The 17,019-nt window shown below is 42.2% G+C and overlaps 1 protein-coding gene across 1 annotated transcript; it reads right to left on the minus strand.

Annotated features, from left to right (window-relative positions):
- Nucleotides 1-349: 349 nt before the first annotated feature.
- Nucleotides 350-17,019, minus strand: LOC122941114 (galectin-7-like). The gene is made up of 6 exons (XM_044298125.1): nt 16,881-17,019; nt 16,750-16,794; nt 14,002-14,090; nt 12,724-12,925; nt 4,137-4,256; nt 350-627 (listed from the first exon to the last, which is right to left on the minus strand). The coding sequence occupies exons 1-6, from the start codon at nt 16,923-16,925 to the stop codon at nt 613-615; spliced, it is 516 nt and encodes a 171-aa protein (XP_044154060.1). The 5' UTR covers nt 16,926-17,019; the 3' UTR covers nt 350-612.

Consider the following 17,019-nt stretch of genomic DNA (forward strand, 5'->3'; position numbering starts at 1 on the left):
GATTCTGTGCCACCTTGTTTTTTAGTCCCCAAACCCATTTGGTTTGGGGGAAGAGAGTGTTCTAGGTTTTTGCCCTTTTTTCCTTGTCTGCAAAGGGTCTCCTATATTGTAAAGATATGCTATGACATGCCATGTATATATGAGCAATTTATAATGAGACACTATAGACAAGCTTGCTGTCACTGGGGTCATGTATAGTGAGTGTACCTATGCACAGATATACTGTATATAATGTGTTCTATTGTGTTCTATTTCCACTTAAAACCATTTTTAAGATTTCTTATGTTTTCAGACATGTTTGAGATTTTAGGACCACACAATATTACCACACAATATTTTCTGATTTCCATTTTGGAACAAATATTTTATTTTATTTTTTTATTATTTTTTTTCTTGCATCAACACAGCAAAATGAGGCTTTAGTGGCCAATTAGGAGAACGCCATTCAGAGCAGAGAGGAAGATTGGGGAACGGTTGAGTGGGGAGAAGCCAGGGACCACCTCCAGGACACTTGCAATCACGGTGGGAGGGTTAATAAAAGATGGATGACCCAGGTATGATTACACTTATCTCCAGTCACCTATATAGAGCTGTCAGCAGTTTTGAGAGGTTTTAAGGGAATTCACCCTAGAAAAAGAAACATAAACAGTTAATTATGAAAAATGTACATTAACTACACTTTACCATCTAAAGCTTATTTCCACACGGATTTTCTGCACCAAAATGGACATAAAGGGGGTCATTTATTATCAAATATATGTCAGTTTTGGCATATATCTGGCACAGATTGGGTGCAAAGGTTCAATATTTTGCAATCTGCAACTTTTCCACGCTCACGTCAGGTCTAAAAAAGGGGGCGTGCTGGGGTCGGGCAGGCAAGTCTATCTCATTTATCATTTTATATGCCTGTTTTAGGCGTACAAAAGAGTCTAAATCTACTCCAACAAGGAAGCTGTTGTACATTTAGAATGGTGCTAGATACGCCGAAGTTTTGGAGAGGCCGGCGCCTCTACATAAATTAGACGCATCCACCGCCAGCGCAAGGGGTATTAAGACCGACATCTAAAATGCCAATCTTAATAAATTACCTTCATAGTCTTTAACCACTTCCAGACCAGGCTATTTACCCCCTAGCCTAATTTTGCTAAATTCTGACATGTGTCACTTTAAGTGGTAATAACTTTGGAATGTTTTTACTTATCTATTCTGAGATTGTTTTTGGTGACACATTTTAAGTCATGTTAATGGTAAGTTTGCATCAATATATTTTACCTTCATTTATAAAATAAAAATTCTAAATTTACCAAAAATATGGAAAAATTCACTATTTTAATTTTTTTTTTATCTCTCTGCCTTTAAGACAGATAGTGATATCTCATAAAATCCTTATTAAATATCATTCACCATATGTCTACTTTATGTTGGCATCATTTCAGTAATGTTATTACATTTTTATTTATTTTTTTATGACTTTGGATTTTGATTTCCAAAAGCACCCATAAATTAGCCCATTTTAGGAACTACACTCCTCAAATTATTCAAAACTGATTTAAGAAATGTTGCTAACTCTTAAAATATTCCATAGAAATTAAAGCAAAATGGAGGGGAAATTTTAAAATTTCACTTTTCTTCTCAGATTTTCCATTTTAATCCATTTTTCCTGTAACACATCAAGGGTTAACAAAACAAACCTCATTATTTATTAATATTACTTCACAATGATTGGTGGTAGTCTTGTCTGGTTATAAAACTTAGCTTTTAATTGAGCAGTTTAAAAGATAAAGCCCGAAAATTGGTGAATATAACATATGTGCAATATAAAACAGTTCAAACATTATACCAGTGCACTCGTAAAAATGAACACTTATCACTTCTTGTGTGCCCGCACTATTATAAAGGGGTTATCCAACCTCTAAAATGCTCCCCCATACGCCCGGGCCCTCACACAGGTTGTACTTACTTGGCTCCCCGGCACCCGCATCACTTCTGACGCTCGCACGGCTGTCGCTGCATAAGCCGGGGAGCCAGATAAGTACGACGTGTGTGAGGGGCCCGGGCATATCCAGATGTATCCCAATTGTGGTCGTAAACTGCTGTTTGGGGATGCACCAGGGCTCAGAAGGGAAGGATTTTGTTTTGGTTTTGGTGACTTTGCTGTGTGAGGGCTTATTTTTGAGGGACAAGCTGTAGTTTTTATTGGCACCATTTTGGCATAAATTTAGCTTTCTGATCGCTTTTTATCTTTTTTGGTGTGGAGTGGAGGTTAAAAATTGAAATATCATGTTAGTGTTTTTTATTTTAATTTTTTATGAGATTCTCCATTTGGTATGTATGATATGATGATGTTATTCTAATTTTTGATATGATTATGATGATACCAAATGTATTTAGTTTATTATTTGCATAATAAAATCCCCTTTTATTAAAAAATGCTATATTTTGCATCAACATATACTAACATCCATAACATTTTTATTTTTATGCCAATGTAGATGTCTAAGGGCCTATGTTTTGCAGGACAGTCTGTACTTTTTTTTGTACCATTTGTGAGTACTGTACAAAAGACTTTAAAATGACTTCATATTATGTTTTTTTGGGAGGCAATTAAAAAACTTTTGGCGTCATTTTGTTTTATTTATTTTTTTACACCATTCACCTGATGGGGTAGCTCATGTGATATCTTTATAGAACCGGTTGTGATGGATGCAAATATACCAAATATGTCTATTTTTTATTTAAAGTTTTACACAATAAGAGCATTTTTTAGAAAACAAAATTATATTTTTGTGTTGCCATTTTCTTACAGCCATTTTTTTTTCTGGCTATGGTCTTGTGTGAGGGGTATTTTTTAGTGAGACGAGGTGATGTTTTCATTGGTACCATTTTGGATGCATACAACTTTTTGATCTTTTTTGGGAGGTGAGTTGATAAAAAAACTTTTTTTTTCCTTGTTTTGTTTTTTTATGGCGTTCACTTGATGGGGTAGATCATGGGATATTTTTATATAGCCAGTCTTTATGGAGCTGACTTAAATTTTTTTTTTAAGTTTTACATTTTTAGAAAAAAAAATCATGTTTTTGTGTTGCCACTGGATATGGTCTTGTGTGAGGGCTTGCTTTTTTGTGGGATTAGGTGACATTTTTATTGATACCATTTTGGGGTAAGGTGACATTTTGATCGCTTGATATTATGTTTTTTTTGGGAGGTAAAAAATTGTTACATACTGTAGTTAATACGGTTGAACAAAGACCAAAGACCATAAAGTTCAACCAAGGATAGGTCGGGATGTGAATCCCAAATAACTGTTTTAGCATACATGTTTTTTCACCGTTCACATGATAGAATAGCTCATGTGATATTTTTATGCAGACACGGCGATACCAAATATATCTTTTTTAAACAAATTTTTTTTTAACTCCTTTATTATTAAGAGTAAATTAACAATGATTCAAAAACCGCATTGTCCATCTCGCCAGTCAACCGCTACATCGATGTAAAACCCTACACTTCTCGATCTATTTAGCGTCATGAGATAAAAGCTCAGGCAGCCCCAATAAATCGACTGAGCCATGTTTCCTCGAGCTGTTGATACAGCTTGTCACAGTCTCGAGGTCGAGTACATAGCGAGATGTGATCCACACCACAGACCCCACACCTTCACATTTTTGTGGTTTATTTCGGTGTTTATATACTATCTTTAAAAATGGTAGGATTTGGTTTATTTGTAGTTTGCACGTGGTCAAATTCGGCATAATGGGGCAATACCATTTCAGAGCTATACATTTACGTGCCAAAAATAATGTTTCCTTCAAGAATATTGTCATGTAATTCCCAACAGGCAGACCTCAGGAACACAATCTACCCGGTAAGGCAATAACGAAGAGAGTAAATCAGTCACCCGTTCGAGGTCTCAAGAAGAACCAACAGCTCTTGCGCTCCCTTGGCCGGAACAGGACAGGAGGCGGCACATCGCTTCCTTAGCTAAATACAAAACGTTTGTTCGGGAAGTGGTTAAGCTACTGATCATTGGGGGTCGGTCATCTGATCAGATATTGATAACCTCAGGGTAGGCTAAGCCAACACTTGTACATTGCACAATCCCTTTGCTATAGCCAGGGCTGCACAATCTCACTTACCCCTTGTGATTGGATCTCCACAGTATTTACAGTAATACGGCCATGTACTGCTAGAGTGTTGACCCGCTCCACAGGAATTCTGTGACCATATTCCAAAAATCGATTTCTATCCACAGAAACCTAGAAGAGAGAACCAGTTCAGATAGAGGAAGATAGAAAATGATTATGTAATTCTAACTGTCCATAAGTTACAGTGCCTTGAAAAGGAATTCTTACCCGTTGGACTGTTTCATATTTTTTCACGTTACTCCCACAAACTTAAATGTATTTTATTGGGAATGTATGTGATAGACCAACACAAAACAGCAAATGTGTGTGAAGTGTAAAGAAAATGATACATAGATTTCAAAATTTTTAATAAATAAAATTCTGAAAAGTGTAGTGTGGCTAACACCCTTTAGGCTACTTTTGCACTTGCGCTGCGGCAGAAGATCTCAATACCAGAAAAAAAAAAAAAAAACTTTCTGTTTAGTCCTCATGCATTCTGAATAGGAAGAGATCCATTCAGGATGCATCAGGATTTCTTCCGTTTCGGCAGCATTCCGTTTTGTGACCGGACACTAAACTGGTGCAAGCTGCGGTTTTGTGTCCGGTCATAAAATAAATAAAAAAACGGATCCAGCACTGAATACAATGTAAGTCAATGGTGACTGACTGGAATTTTGGGAGCCTAAAAAACTGATCTGTCACGAATACTTTGAAAGTCAATGGGTAAGGGTACTTTCACACTTGCGGCAGAGGATTCCGGCAGGCAGTTCCGTCGCAAACGGATGGCATTTGTCAGACGGATCCGGATGCGGATCCGTCTGTCAAATGCATTGAAATACCAGATAAGGTGTCATCTGGAAAAACGGATTCGGATTTACAGGTCTGCGCATGTGCTGACTGGATGAACGGATCAGTCAATGCGGCAATTTTAATACCGGATCTGGCACTAATATATTTCAATGGAAATTAATGCCGGATCCAGCATTCCGGCAACTGATCAGGATTTTTGGCCGGAGAGAAAAAAGCAGCATGCTGCGGTATTTTCTTCGGCCAAAAAACGTAAGAGTGACTGAACTGATGTATCCTGAACGGATTGCTCCTCATTCAGAATGCATTAGGATAAAACTGATCATTTTTTTCCAGTATTGAGCCCCGTGATGGAACTCAATACCGGAAAATAAAAACACTAGTGTAAAAGTACCCTAATGGATCTGGATTTCTAGGCTCCTTTTTCCATTATGATTTCACACAACCGCATCCTAATGGAACGGATGCATCCTGATGTGCAAAATCAAGATGGATCCGTTTAATTCTGGTATTGATATCCTCTACTGGATTTCAATACCAGAATCAACAACACAATTGTGAAAATAGCCTCCTAGGACTCAAAACATGTTTTCTCCCCCTCCACAAACTCTTAAATGCAATGACAGCAATAGTAAATGATGTCTGAGTGACACTGACATACATAACTATGGGTAAATGTACATTTGCAGAATCGATTGGCTCATCCAGGCTGTCTGTCGACATGGATGCCAATCAAAGCAATGGTTGGAAGGAATTTATCTTCTGCTTTATCAACCTGGAGCTTGCAGGAAAGGACGTCTGCTTTGTAGCTCTATACTGTGTGGCAGGAATTTGGCTTCTGCACTTTCTATCTTCTGCTGTGTGGGGACTGACTAGCTGAGGAGGAATATGACTTCTCCTGGGTCTCTGGACTTTACTCACAGTTGTATTCTCAGGGTATGCTTTCTTCCTGGAACTGGAGTTTGTCTGCTTGCTTCATCCAGCTGAGGCTGCAGGGCTCAGACTGGGGATTGTGATCAATGTCTCAGCCGTACAAGATCCTGGCTTTCTTCTCTATATCTGGAGCTCCTAACACACACACCCTCAACTCTAGGGTGTCACATATGTCAATTTTACAGAGTGACAACAATACGCACAAAACCAAAGATAAAATCGATTTTAGAAGAAAAATAGGAAACATTCGTTCCTGTATATTTACTTGTATATAAAGTGCAAGTGCTGCCAAAATTTACAAGGAAGAGGCACTCCGATACAGCCTGTATATCACATAAAGGAGGGCCTCATTCACATTGTGGTACAATTGTTCAGGTAGTGGGACTCCTACACTCATAAAGCCTATGCATTAAGTGAAAGGGCTTCCAAAAATTACAGGTAACAGGCACTCTAATACATCCTTTATTACACATAAAGGAGGGCATCATACACAGCCTTGAAAAATTATGATTGATGGCCTGCTGGAGACCCTCAAAAACATTTGGAGAAAGGGCCTGCTACTGACCCTCTAAAACATTAGGGCCAAGGGCCTGCTGCCGATCCTACCATCTAAAACATTATGGGTGAGGGTCTTCTGCTGAGTTGACCATCTAAAACATTATGGGAGAGGGCCTGCTGCCGAGCTGACCATCTAAAACATTAGGGGTAAGGGCCTGATGCTGAGCTGACCATCTAAAACATTATGAGCGAGGGCCTGCTGCTGAGCTGTCCATCTAAAACATTAGGGGCGAGTGACTGCTGCTGATCTGACCATGTTAAAAATTAAGGTTGAGGGTCTGCTGCTAAGCTGACCATTGAAAAAATTATGGTTGAGGGTCTGCTCCTGAGCTGACCCTTTAAAACATTAGGAGCGAGGGAAGCCTAATAAGCATGTTGATATGATGGAGGACGAGGAAGAGGATGAAAAAATAAATATTTAACCATATACAGTTTTTTTCAATACACCATAAAAGCCACATTCCCATGTGTCTTTATGTTCAGCTGCTTTCCTCTGGTGGAGTAGAGAAGTCAGGGGCAAACCAGGCCTAGTTAATTTTGATAAGAGTCAACCTGTATCATATACCGCAGCCCCTGAAGAAGCGAATAGCGAAACCCGGGTCGGGCCTTTTTATGTGCAAGTTTTAAACTTCTTGATTGTAAGTATAATAAAATCCTTACCATTGAAGATACCGAGGGTATTGCACCATCTGTCTTTATTCCTTTGAAGGTTCGGCGTTTGGATTCAGAGGCTGGATACTCAGCACGAGATCTGTGGATCAGCAGGAGGTGTTTGTGAACGAATTACTGACATTTTCCAGCAGCATTCACCTCTTTCATTTGGGTTCGGAACTTGGTCATTTGTATAAGATCAGATATGCTACTTATGGATTAGTAGCAGGAGAACTGTGTAAACATCTTATGAATATCCTGGTCCAGTGAACTTTCCATCTTCACCAACTGGACAATTTACTGAATTTTCGCTATATTTGCAGGAGAGATTCACTGACATTTACTGTGTATTTAGAGCGCGGTTCCCGCACCCTTTAACTTTATATACTTTAGGAGTTTGACCCTACTCCCTTAAGGGCGCCGCTGCTGGTGTCTATTTCCATATCAGATAACACTATATATATCTCTTAGAGAGTGCTGCCTTGCCTCTGTTGGAACTGCTGTGTGTTCCCCTTGTCTCGCCTCCTCGGTCGCCCAAGGGACTACATATTCTGCTGCCAGCGTTGTCAGCTGGAAATTTTTGTAGCAATTTTTCCACAAGGACCTTCTGGTATTGCACCATTTTGCTAGTCCTCTCCACCACAGGAATGAGAGATGAGAAGTTCTCATTGTAGTGGCGGTCAAGAAGGGTGAACAACCAGTAATTGTGTTGGCCAAAATGCGTATAACTCGAGGGTCATGGGAAAGGTAGCATAGCATAAAGTCAGCCATGTGTGCCAGAGTCCCAACAGACAAGACTTCACTGTCCTCATCAGGAGGATGACTCTCAATCTCCTCATCCTCTTCCTCCTCTTCGGCCCATCCACGCTGAACATATGGAATAAACCTGCTGTGGGTACGACCCTCTGTAGCGGAGGCAACCATCTTCTGCTCCTCCACCTCATCATCATCACCCAATTCGTGCTGAGAAGACCAACTGAGGGTGGTCTGGCTATCATCCTTTGTACTGTCTTCCCCCATTTCCACCTATTCCACATGCAAAGCATCCACCTTCATTGTGAGCAGCGAGCGTTTTAGTAGACACAGAAGTGGGATGGTTATGCTGATAATAGCGTTATCGACGCTCACCATCTGTGTTGATTCCTCAAAGTTGTGTAAAACCTCACAGAGGTCAGACATCCGTGCCCACTCCTCGCTTGTGAATAGCGGAAGCTGACGTGAAAGGCGACGACCATGTTGTAGCTGGTATTCCACTACTGCCCTCTGCTCCTCACAAAGCCTGCCTGGACAACATGTGGAATGTGGAGTTCCAGCGCATGCTCAAGTCACACAACAGTTGGAGAGCTGACAATTGCAAGTGCTGCTGCAGCGTTGCCAGATCGGGGGCACCTGTAGATGACTTTTGGAAATTGGTACACACTCGGCCCACCTTAACCAGTAGCTCAGGCAAATTGGGGTAGGTTTTGAGAAACCGCTGAACCACTAGTTGAACACGTGGGCTAGGCATGGTATGTGTGTGAGCTTGCCGAGCTCCAATGCCGCCACCAAGTTACGGCCATTATCAGACACAACCATGCTTGGTTGTAGGTTGAGTGGCGAGAGACACAGCTCAGTCTGGTCCCTTATACCCTGCCAGAGCTCTCCGTGGTGTGCTGGTTGTCACCTAAGCAAATTAGTTTCAGCGCCGCCTGTTGCCGCTTCCCCACTGCAGTGCTACACTGCTTCCAGCTACTGACTGATGGCTGACTGGTGCTGCAAGATGAGAATTCAGAGGTGGTAGTGAAGGAGGAGATGGGGGGGTTGCAGCCATTAATGTAGGTGGTGGCAGATATCCTTATAGAAGTAGGGCCCGCAATCCTTGGCGTCGGTAGCACCTATGCCATCCCAGGGTACCACTCGCTCCCAGTGTGCCTTCAGGGAAATTTTGCATCCCTGGCCAAAAACACTTGTTCATGTGTCAGTCGTTAAGTGGACCTTCCAAATAACTGCGCTGGTCAGGGCATGGGTGATGTTACAGGACACATGTAAGGGGATGGCGCACCAGGAAAAATAGTGGCGGCTGGAGATTGAGCAATGAGGGACGGCCGCCACCATCAGGCTGCGGAAAGCTTCAGTGTCCACAAGCCTAAATGGCAACATTTCCAGGGTCAGACGTTCGGCCCACCTATTAGGGTGCTTTGATGCCATGTGGCGGATCATGCTGGTGGTGGTGAGGTTGCTAGTGTTCATGCTCCTGCTCATTTTGGTACAGCACAGGTTGCAAATGACAATTCTTTCATCATCCGCACTTTCCTCAAAAAAGCATCAGACTGCGGAACACCTACCCCTTAGCAGGGGAGATTGCCGCAAAGGGGGTGCTCCGGAGAACAGTTGCGGGCCTGTTTAGTGTGGCCAGCCTTCTCCCTTTTGCCACCCCACTGCCTTTTTCAGCCTGTTGTAATGCTGCGGATCCCTCTCTGTACTGCTGTCCTCGCTCGGCTTGCCACCTTCCCAGGTTGGGTCAGTGATTTCTTTTTCCACCACCTCCTCTTCCACTTCCTCACTCTGGTCATCCTCCTGACTTGTTGACCTAACAAGAACCTCACTTATTTACAACTGTGTCTCATTCTCATCATCAACCTCTTGAGACACCAATTGCCGTTGACTTATTGGCAACTCTGTCACATTATCATCATCCACCTCATGAAGCACTAATTGCCGTTCCCCACCGTCATCTTCTTGTAACTGTGGATGCTCAAGAGTTTGGGCATCAGTGCACACGATCTTCTTATGTCTCTCTTAAAGCGGGCTTGGCGAGAGGAATGGCTCCTCGGAATATCCGAGTATGGGATCACTTGTTTGCCTTAACTCTCCATGGTGGGAGGAAGGAGGATCAGGGGTGAGGATTCTGTTGACCAGACTCTTGGCTACTTAGACTGGACTTTGTGGAAGACAGGGTGGTGCTTAACGGACTGGAAGCATTATCTGCTGCAATCCAACCGACCACCTGGTCGCTCTGGTCTGACTTAGAGAGTGGTGTCCTGCGCCACCCTGCAAACTGGGACATGAAGCTAGGTATCAGTGGATGAGTGTGTTTCTTGTGCTCTGGCAGCAGGCACAGTTTCACCGCGCCCAGGGCCACAGCCTCTGCATGTGTGAGGTCAAGAAGCAGCTTTCATTGCATGAATACTGTTCCATTGTTTAGCCACAAGAGGTCGCTGTTTCCCATGCGCAGTTCATTTCTCTGCTGGGATTACAATATGCATGAGAGGTGTGGTTAACAAGCTGCAGAGAAGACAGGAAGCATTCTTTTGTGACCAGTACTGCAGACAAAGGGAGCTGATCGAGTCCAAATGCTGACCAGGAGAGAGGACGCCTGCCAGGAGTACTGCTGAGAGATGAGGATCGGATTACCTTGTTCTGTGGTACCGCACGTTTGATTGAAAGACTGCTTGTTCGATGCGGAATCATCAGTGGAGACAGAGCAGTTTTGGGAAGGGGAGTGTAACACTGTATAGGCTAATAAGATTGTAAGCTCCTGTGTTGCTCCGTGGGCTAGCCTGTATATTACATCCCAAACAATCGCTCCTGTACTTTAGGGAAATAACAGATATGGCGAGGCAGTGTTAACCCTGCTCGCAGTAGGTAAATTGTTCCGACTACCATTAGAGGGCGCCATGCTGTGCAACACAGGGGTCTCCGCTTCAGGCTGAGTGTATGTAACTTTATTTAATGCTAACTGCATTTTGGAGCTGTAGGTTATATTGCTGTGATTCAGTAAAGAAGTTTTTGTTGTCAAAAGCCGGTGTCTGTGTCGCTTTCCTCGACTGTGACTTCACTGTATCCTGGGCAGCCCACCCGGGTACACGGCTTAGGCTACTTTCACACTAGCGTTCGGGTGTCCGCTTGTGAGTTCCGTTTGAAGGCTCTCACAAGCGGCCCCGAATGCATCCGTCCAGCCCTAATGCATTCTGAGTGGACGCGGATCCGCTCAGAATGCATCAGTCTGGCAGCGTTCAGCCTCCGCTCCGCTCAGCAAGCGGACACCTGAACGCTGCTTGCAGCGTTCGGGTGTCCGCCTGGCCGTGCGGAGGCAACGGATCCGTCCAGACTTACAATGTAAGTCAATGGGGACGGATCCGTTTGAATATGACACACTATGGCTCAATTTTCAAACGGATCCGTCCCCCATTGACTTTCAATGTAAAGTCTGGACGGATCCGTCTGAGGCTACTTTCACACTTTGCATTATATTGTACAAATAATTCTGACGGATCCGCTCTGAACGCAAGTGTGAAAGTAGCCTTATACGTGGACCATCAGCAGCACGGCCACTTCCCCGTCCCTTACTGCTCGCCTTCTGCATAATAAATAGTATATATGCTTGCAAGTATGTCACACGTACAGTAGCGCAGGTTTTGTAAGTGTATGTGCAAATAAATTTATGCGCAAACATTATACAGGAGATGAAGCGCAGGTAATTTTGATGCTGTCACCAGCGGCTAATGTTATACAGGAGATGTAGCGCAGGTAAAGTTGCTGCTGTCACTAATGGCTAACGTTATACAGGAGATGTAGCGCAGGTAATGTCGCTGCTGTCACCAGCGGCTAATGTTATACAGGAGATGTAGCGCAGGTAATGTCGCTGCTGTCACCAGCGGCTAAGAAAAAATTACAGTCAATGTCACAGATATTTGGGATGCGGAAACGTTATAAAGGAGATGTAGCGCAGATAATGTCACTGTCCGCAGCATCTACGGAAATAGTACACTGTATGTCACAGATATTTTTAGGATGCGCAAACGTTATACAGGAGATGTAGCGCAGGTAATGTAACTGTCCACAGTGGACATCGTCTATTGAAAAAGTACACTGGATGTCACAGATATTTTTAGTATGCGCAGACGTTACACAGGAGATGTAGCGCAGATAATGTTGCTGTCTGCAGCGGCCAAGCAATTGCAAGCTATTTAGCGCAGGTTGCGCAAAAAATATATATTGCTGCCAGACACAACAATAGTCCTTAAAAGGACTTTTGGGTCTCTAATACCAACCCTGCCTAACAAAAAAGTAAAATTCTATTGAATCAATTCCCTACACTCTCTCTCCCTTCTACAGCACAGCTCTCTCTGACTAAGACTACATGTACACGACCGTATGTGTTTTGTGGTCAGCAAATTGCGGATCCGCAAAAAAAAAACATGATGACGTTCCGTATGGCATCCGTTTTTTTGGAGGATCCATTGTAATAATGGCTATCCTTGTCCGCAAACTAGGAAAAAATAGGACATGCACTATTTTTTTTGCGGGGCAACGGAATGGACATACTAATGCAGACAGCACACTGTGTGCTTTCAGTGTTTTTTGCGGACCCATTGAAATGAATGGGTCCTGCAAAAAACGGAACAGACAGCATTAAAGTAAGTGGCAGTACATAACTGCACATTTCTTGGCTGCGTAGCAGCCAACAAACGTGCGGGGAGGAGACTCGAGCACCGCGCTCGAGCACAAGCGGTATTCGGGTGAACACCGCAATGTGCCAAGCATCGCGATGCTCGAGCCGAACTGGTGTTTGGCAGAGCATGCTCAATCAACACTACTAACTATCTATCTAAATTAAATGTAAAAATAAAATATTAATATTCCAGATTTTTTTTTTCTGTAGACCTACTTTGTATTCTTGGCTTGCGAATAGGATCCGGACTTCAAAGTCTTGTCCCTTTTTGAATGGCATCTCTTCTTTGAGTTCTTCATTCCCCCAGATTTCCTTTTCCATTGTATTGCAGGAAACATGTCCAGTACTAATAAATATATTGAGATGGAAGGCGATGTCATCATTCTCCTTATCACCACATTGAATATCGATGGAAAAGCTAAAAGGAAAGCATATCAACCATCATGGATACAATTGTCTTCAGGTTAGAAAAAAATAAACATTTTATAAGGTGGGATGACTTTCATGGAAAGATTCTCTCCGTTTCGGTGTTTTGCAGACGCTCCTGGTTTTGGCCTCTGAATTCTGATGCCATATTCTGTACTGACCCTCGTTATTGCCCCTGCTAAGAAAACTCTAGAAGTTTAGTTCATAGCTAGCCTGTCCCTGCAGGATGTTTCTCTTACGTGTATATTCATATATGCCATGCTGAAGTCCATGGGAAAACCACACGATTCCAATTCAAGTAATAAAAAAAAATGACAAATAGAAAAAGAGGAATGGGAAGCAGACTGGTCTCATTGGATGTGGCCAACTCTGCGTACAGACAAAGGCAGAAGGTGTTGAGAAAATCGAATGAAAACGAGGTGGAATTCGATCTGAATTTCAGGAAAAATTATATTCACCAGGAATCTGAATTTCTTGGTGCTTTGTGGTAACAAATCAATTTTTCTTGAGATGGCAGTAAAAAAACACAAAAAAACCCTGCATACTCACCTCATCCATTTGATCGCAGAGAGTCTGTTGCAGACATCTTGATTGAAGAAAACGTGCCAAATTCTCACGCTGACGTCATCACATCAGCGCGCCTTTGAATTGGCGCATTTTCTTCAATCAAGATGGCCGCGACGGCCTCTCCGCAATCAGATGGATGAGGTGATTATGTATTTTTTTCTTTAACCCCGTAATAGGGTGAATGTGACTGAAATTTGATTTGTTACAAATTACTTTATTGGCCAATCACATTCAACTGTATGGAGCGGGCGCAATGACGGGGAACGGCTATAGCGCTGCCCCCCATTAACTCCTCAGATGCCACGTTCAACACTGATTGCGGCATCTGAGGGATTAAATGACAGGGGCAGCGCTATAGCCGTTCCCCGTCATTGCGCCCGCTCCATACAATGGAATGCGAATGGCTACGAAGTATTTCATAACAAATACAATTTCTCGTTGAAGTTTGGCAAATCTAATTTTGGAAAAATTTGCTCATCGTTAATTAAAAGAATTACAAACCTTTTAGTCGCTGGCAGGACAGTGCCACGAATCCTAACCACGGTGTCCTCTTTGATGCCAACCAGAAATGGGGTCAGGAGTGGAAGAGACTGAAAAATTAAGATCACAATCATGAGAAATCCAAGGGCCAGAAATGTCTCTGCAAAGGTAACTGTCCAGATATTGTCAAAAGGTATATGCTGTGTAATGTTAAAATATTTTATTGAGAAAAAATTATATTTCATGTACATTATAAAAATATTAGTTCCAGTTATAAATAATATAAAATAATGTCCATGGAAAATATTATGACAAAAAAAAACAGGCAAACAAGATAAAGCATAGGCGAAACGCGTTGAGGTTTTAACGCCCATTGGAAGAAGTGATATGTCTCAGCCTGGTCACTATATGTAATACTATAGATAGTATGTTTACTTGATTATAACTTTTGAGCAAACAGCTTCCTTCTTTAAATGTTTGTTTAGCCGGGTTGATATTTTACACTAGTTTGCTTGGTATTCTATTTGGCACTAGCACTTTTTCTGGGCACTATGTTCACTTTATACATTTATGTGTAGTATCACCATTAGGGTTCACGCACATGAATGTTATTTTATATTATATATAACTGGATTGCTGTGAATACACATTTTTTATAATGTACATGAAATATTTATTTCTATTATCAATAAATATATTTTACATATATATATATATACGTTTTGATATATATATATATATATATATATTTGAAATTTTTTCAAAAATGTTTTTTCCCACAGCCAAGCTCCTCCACTCCCGCTGAAGCCTAGGATGCATATTGCACGCGGTTGGCTTCACCTGAAGCGGAGGAATTTGGCTGCGGAGGGATTGAGGGGTGAATATTCTTGTCTCCCTCTCCACCCCTGCCTATTCCTGCCTATTCCTCCTGAGCCTCCACTGCCGCTAATGAGAACAGGGAGCATTAAAAAACGTAAAAAAAACTTAAAACTTTACCATAGTACAGTAGGAACATCATGCATTAGGATCGCAATGCATGATGTTGCTATTGCACGCTGCCAGCAATTATACCACAATGTGCAGTAGCAACACCACGCTTGCACTTCTGGTTTGAAGGAAAGTGTCATCAGTATGGAGCACTAGGGGCATCGCTGCAGTGGTGCTCAAACCACATAAGCCCGCCTCCTTGTGCTCCAATAGCTCCTATACACTATAGGAACAAGCCTTCCCATTGAAATGAATGGGAACGCTTAGGTGTAATTACACCTGCTCACTGCTGCGAATGCGACAACGAGCAGAAAAACAATAAAGAGGAGGCAGCACTGGAGGAGCACAACTTATCTTCAAGCAGAAGATCGGCAGGTGTGTAGGGTGTTGGACCCCCTCAGGATAGGTCATCAATAAAAATAACTTGGACAACTCCTTTAAGCCTGTAAGTGTACATCTGAATATATATATATACACACGTGTATGTCCACATGCGTATGTACGTTTATGTATTTGTATGTGCCATAGCAGTTGTGCTTTTACTAGGCAATTCTTGTTGTGCTGATATGTGCCATATGTTAACAACTTTTTACCAATTTTCCCTATATGTGCAATATTAGTGTAACATAAGTGCACCCTAACAAATGTGAGGAGGGCAGCAATAGACAGGCAGATCACACAGCTGCTAAGGGGCTGTGGACAAAAGGCCCTGCCCTTAATTACACTCAACACCAGCTCCTATCATATCCAGAGAACCTACCAGGGCTCAGACTCCATTTTCCCTGCTTCAATCGTGCAGTAATTACTTCCCCCCTCCCCCCAATTAGCATTAGCAGTGATACTGTAGCAGAGCCTGCTGCTTGGCTTGCCAAGTGTATGCCCAGCAGGGCTGTGCCACCCCGGGATTCTCTCTGCCAGCCAGTAACTACAGAGACTAGACACTGCAGACAACGGTTCAGGCCAACGCTGTGTGGGAATATTACCTCTGGGCCCTGACTGCTGCACTCTGCCACAGTGACAGCCAGCCCTCACAAAAAGTCAGCGTTGCCTGACACTGGTTTAAAATAAAAGTTCATGGGAGCTGGGGCCTAAGGCTGTGGATAAGGCCTCATGCACACGACCGTTCCGTTGAGTTTAATTTATTTTGTTTCTTGCTTTTGTCTGTTTTTATGTCATTTGACCACATAGTTTATGGTGTGGCGTGGCACAATATAAAGTGATCAGCAGTATGTATATATGTACATATAATACACAGCAGCAGGCACAGTGCATGGGGTATGACATATAATAATATATGGCACATATACTGTAATAAGCAGCAACAGGTACAGTTCATGGGTGATATGGTATACTATATATAATTCAGCAGGCACAGTTCATGGAGGGTATTGCACATATAATACACAGCAGGAACAGTTCATGAGAAGTATAGTACACTATGAAAAAATTTGAAGCAGGCTCAGTTTATCGGGGGCGTTATAGGTGAGTTTCATTTATTTTTTTATTTCCTTGTTTTTGTTTGTTTTTATGTCATTGTATTGGGGTGGTATGGCACAATATAAAGTAATCAGCAGTATGTAGCTAGGCACTGTTAGTTTATGGGGGTATGGCACATATAATACACAGCAGCAGGCACAGTTCATGGGAGCTATGACACGCTATACAATATGCAGCAGCAGGCAAAGTTCATGGAGGTTATGAGTGAGCTTCACTTATTTTGTTTGTTTTTTATACCATTTTGACCCCCATTAAAAAAAAATCTACTTAATGGTAAGACTGTACCTTTGGGATTTGTTTATCTTGAAAATAAAGATGATGGAATCCAGACTAGAAAAGAACAACAAACAGTTAATCCTGAATAATTTCCTGAAACTGCACTCTATGACCTAATATATGGTGCAATGTTGGCTTACCGCTTCTGCTTGTATCTCAACGCTGTTCAGAAGAACACAGCCCATTATTACTAAGGTCTTGACTGTGTCTGGAGAAAGTCTGTGACTATAATCAAAAAGATGATCTCCATTCAAAGAAATCTGAAAAGAGAACCATTTT

Source organism: Bufo gargarizans, chromosome 6 (genome assembly GCF_014858855.1).
Source record: "Bufo gargarizans isolate SCDJY-AF-19 chromosome 6, ASM1485885v1, whole genome shotgun sequence".
NCBI classification, from domain to species: domain Eukaryota; kingdom Metazoa; phylum Chordata; class Amphibia; order Anura; family Bufonidae; genus Bufo; species Bufo gargarizans.

Bases quoted from the DNA above. Each gene is read 5' to 3' on its own strand.
- LOC122941114 (XM_044298125.1), bottom strand. From the start codon at position 16,925: ATGGGCTGTGTTCTTCTGAACAGCGTTGAGATACAAGCAGAAGCG. The intron at 16,795-16,880 runs GTAAGCCAACAT...GTTCTTTTCTAG, and splicing joins TTGAGATACAAGCAGAAGCG to TCTGGATTCCATCATCTTTA. The intron at 14,091-16,749 runs GTACAGTCTTAC...TTAATTTTTCAG, and splicing joins AAGATAAACAAATCCCAAAG to TCTCTTCCACTCCTGACCCC.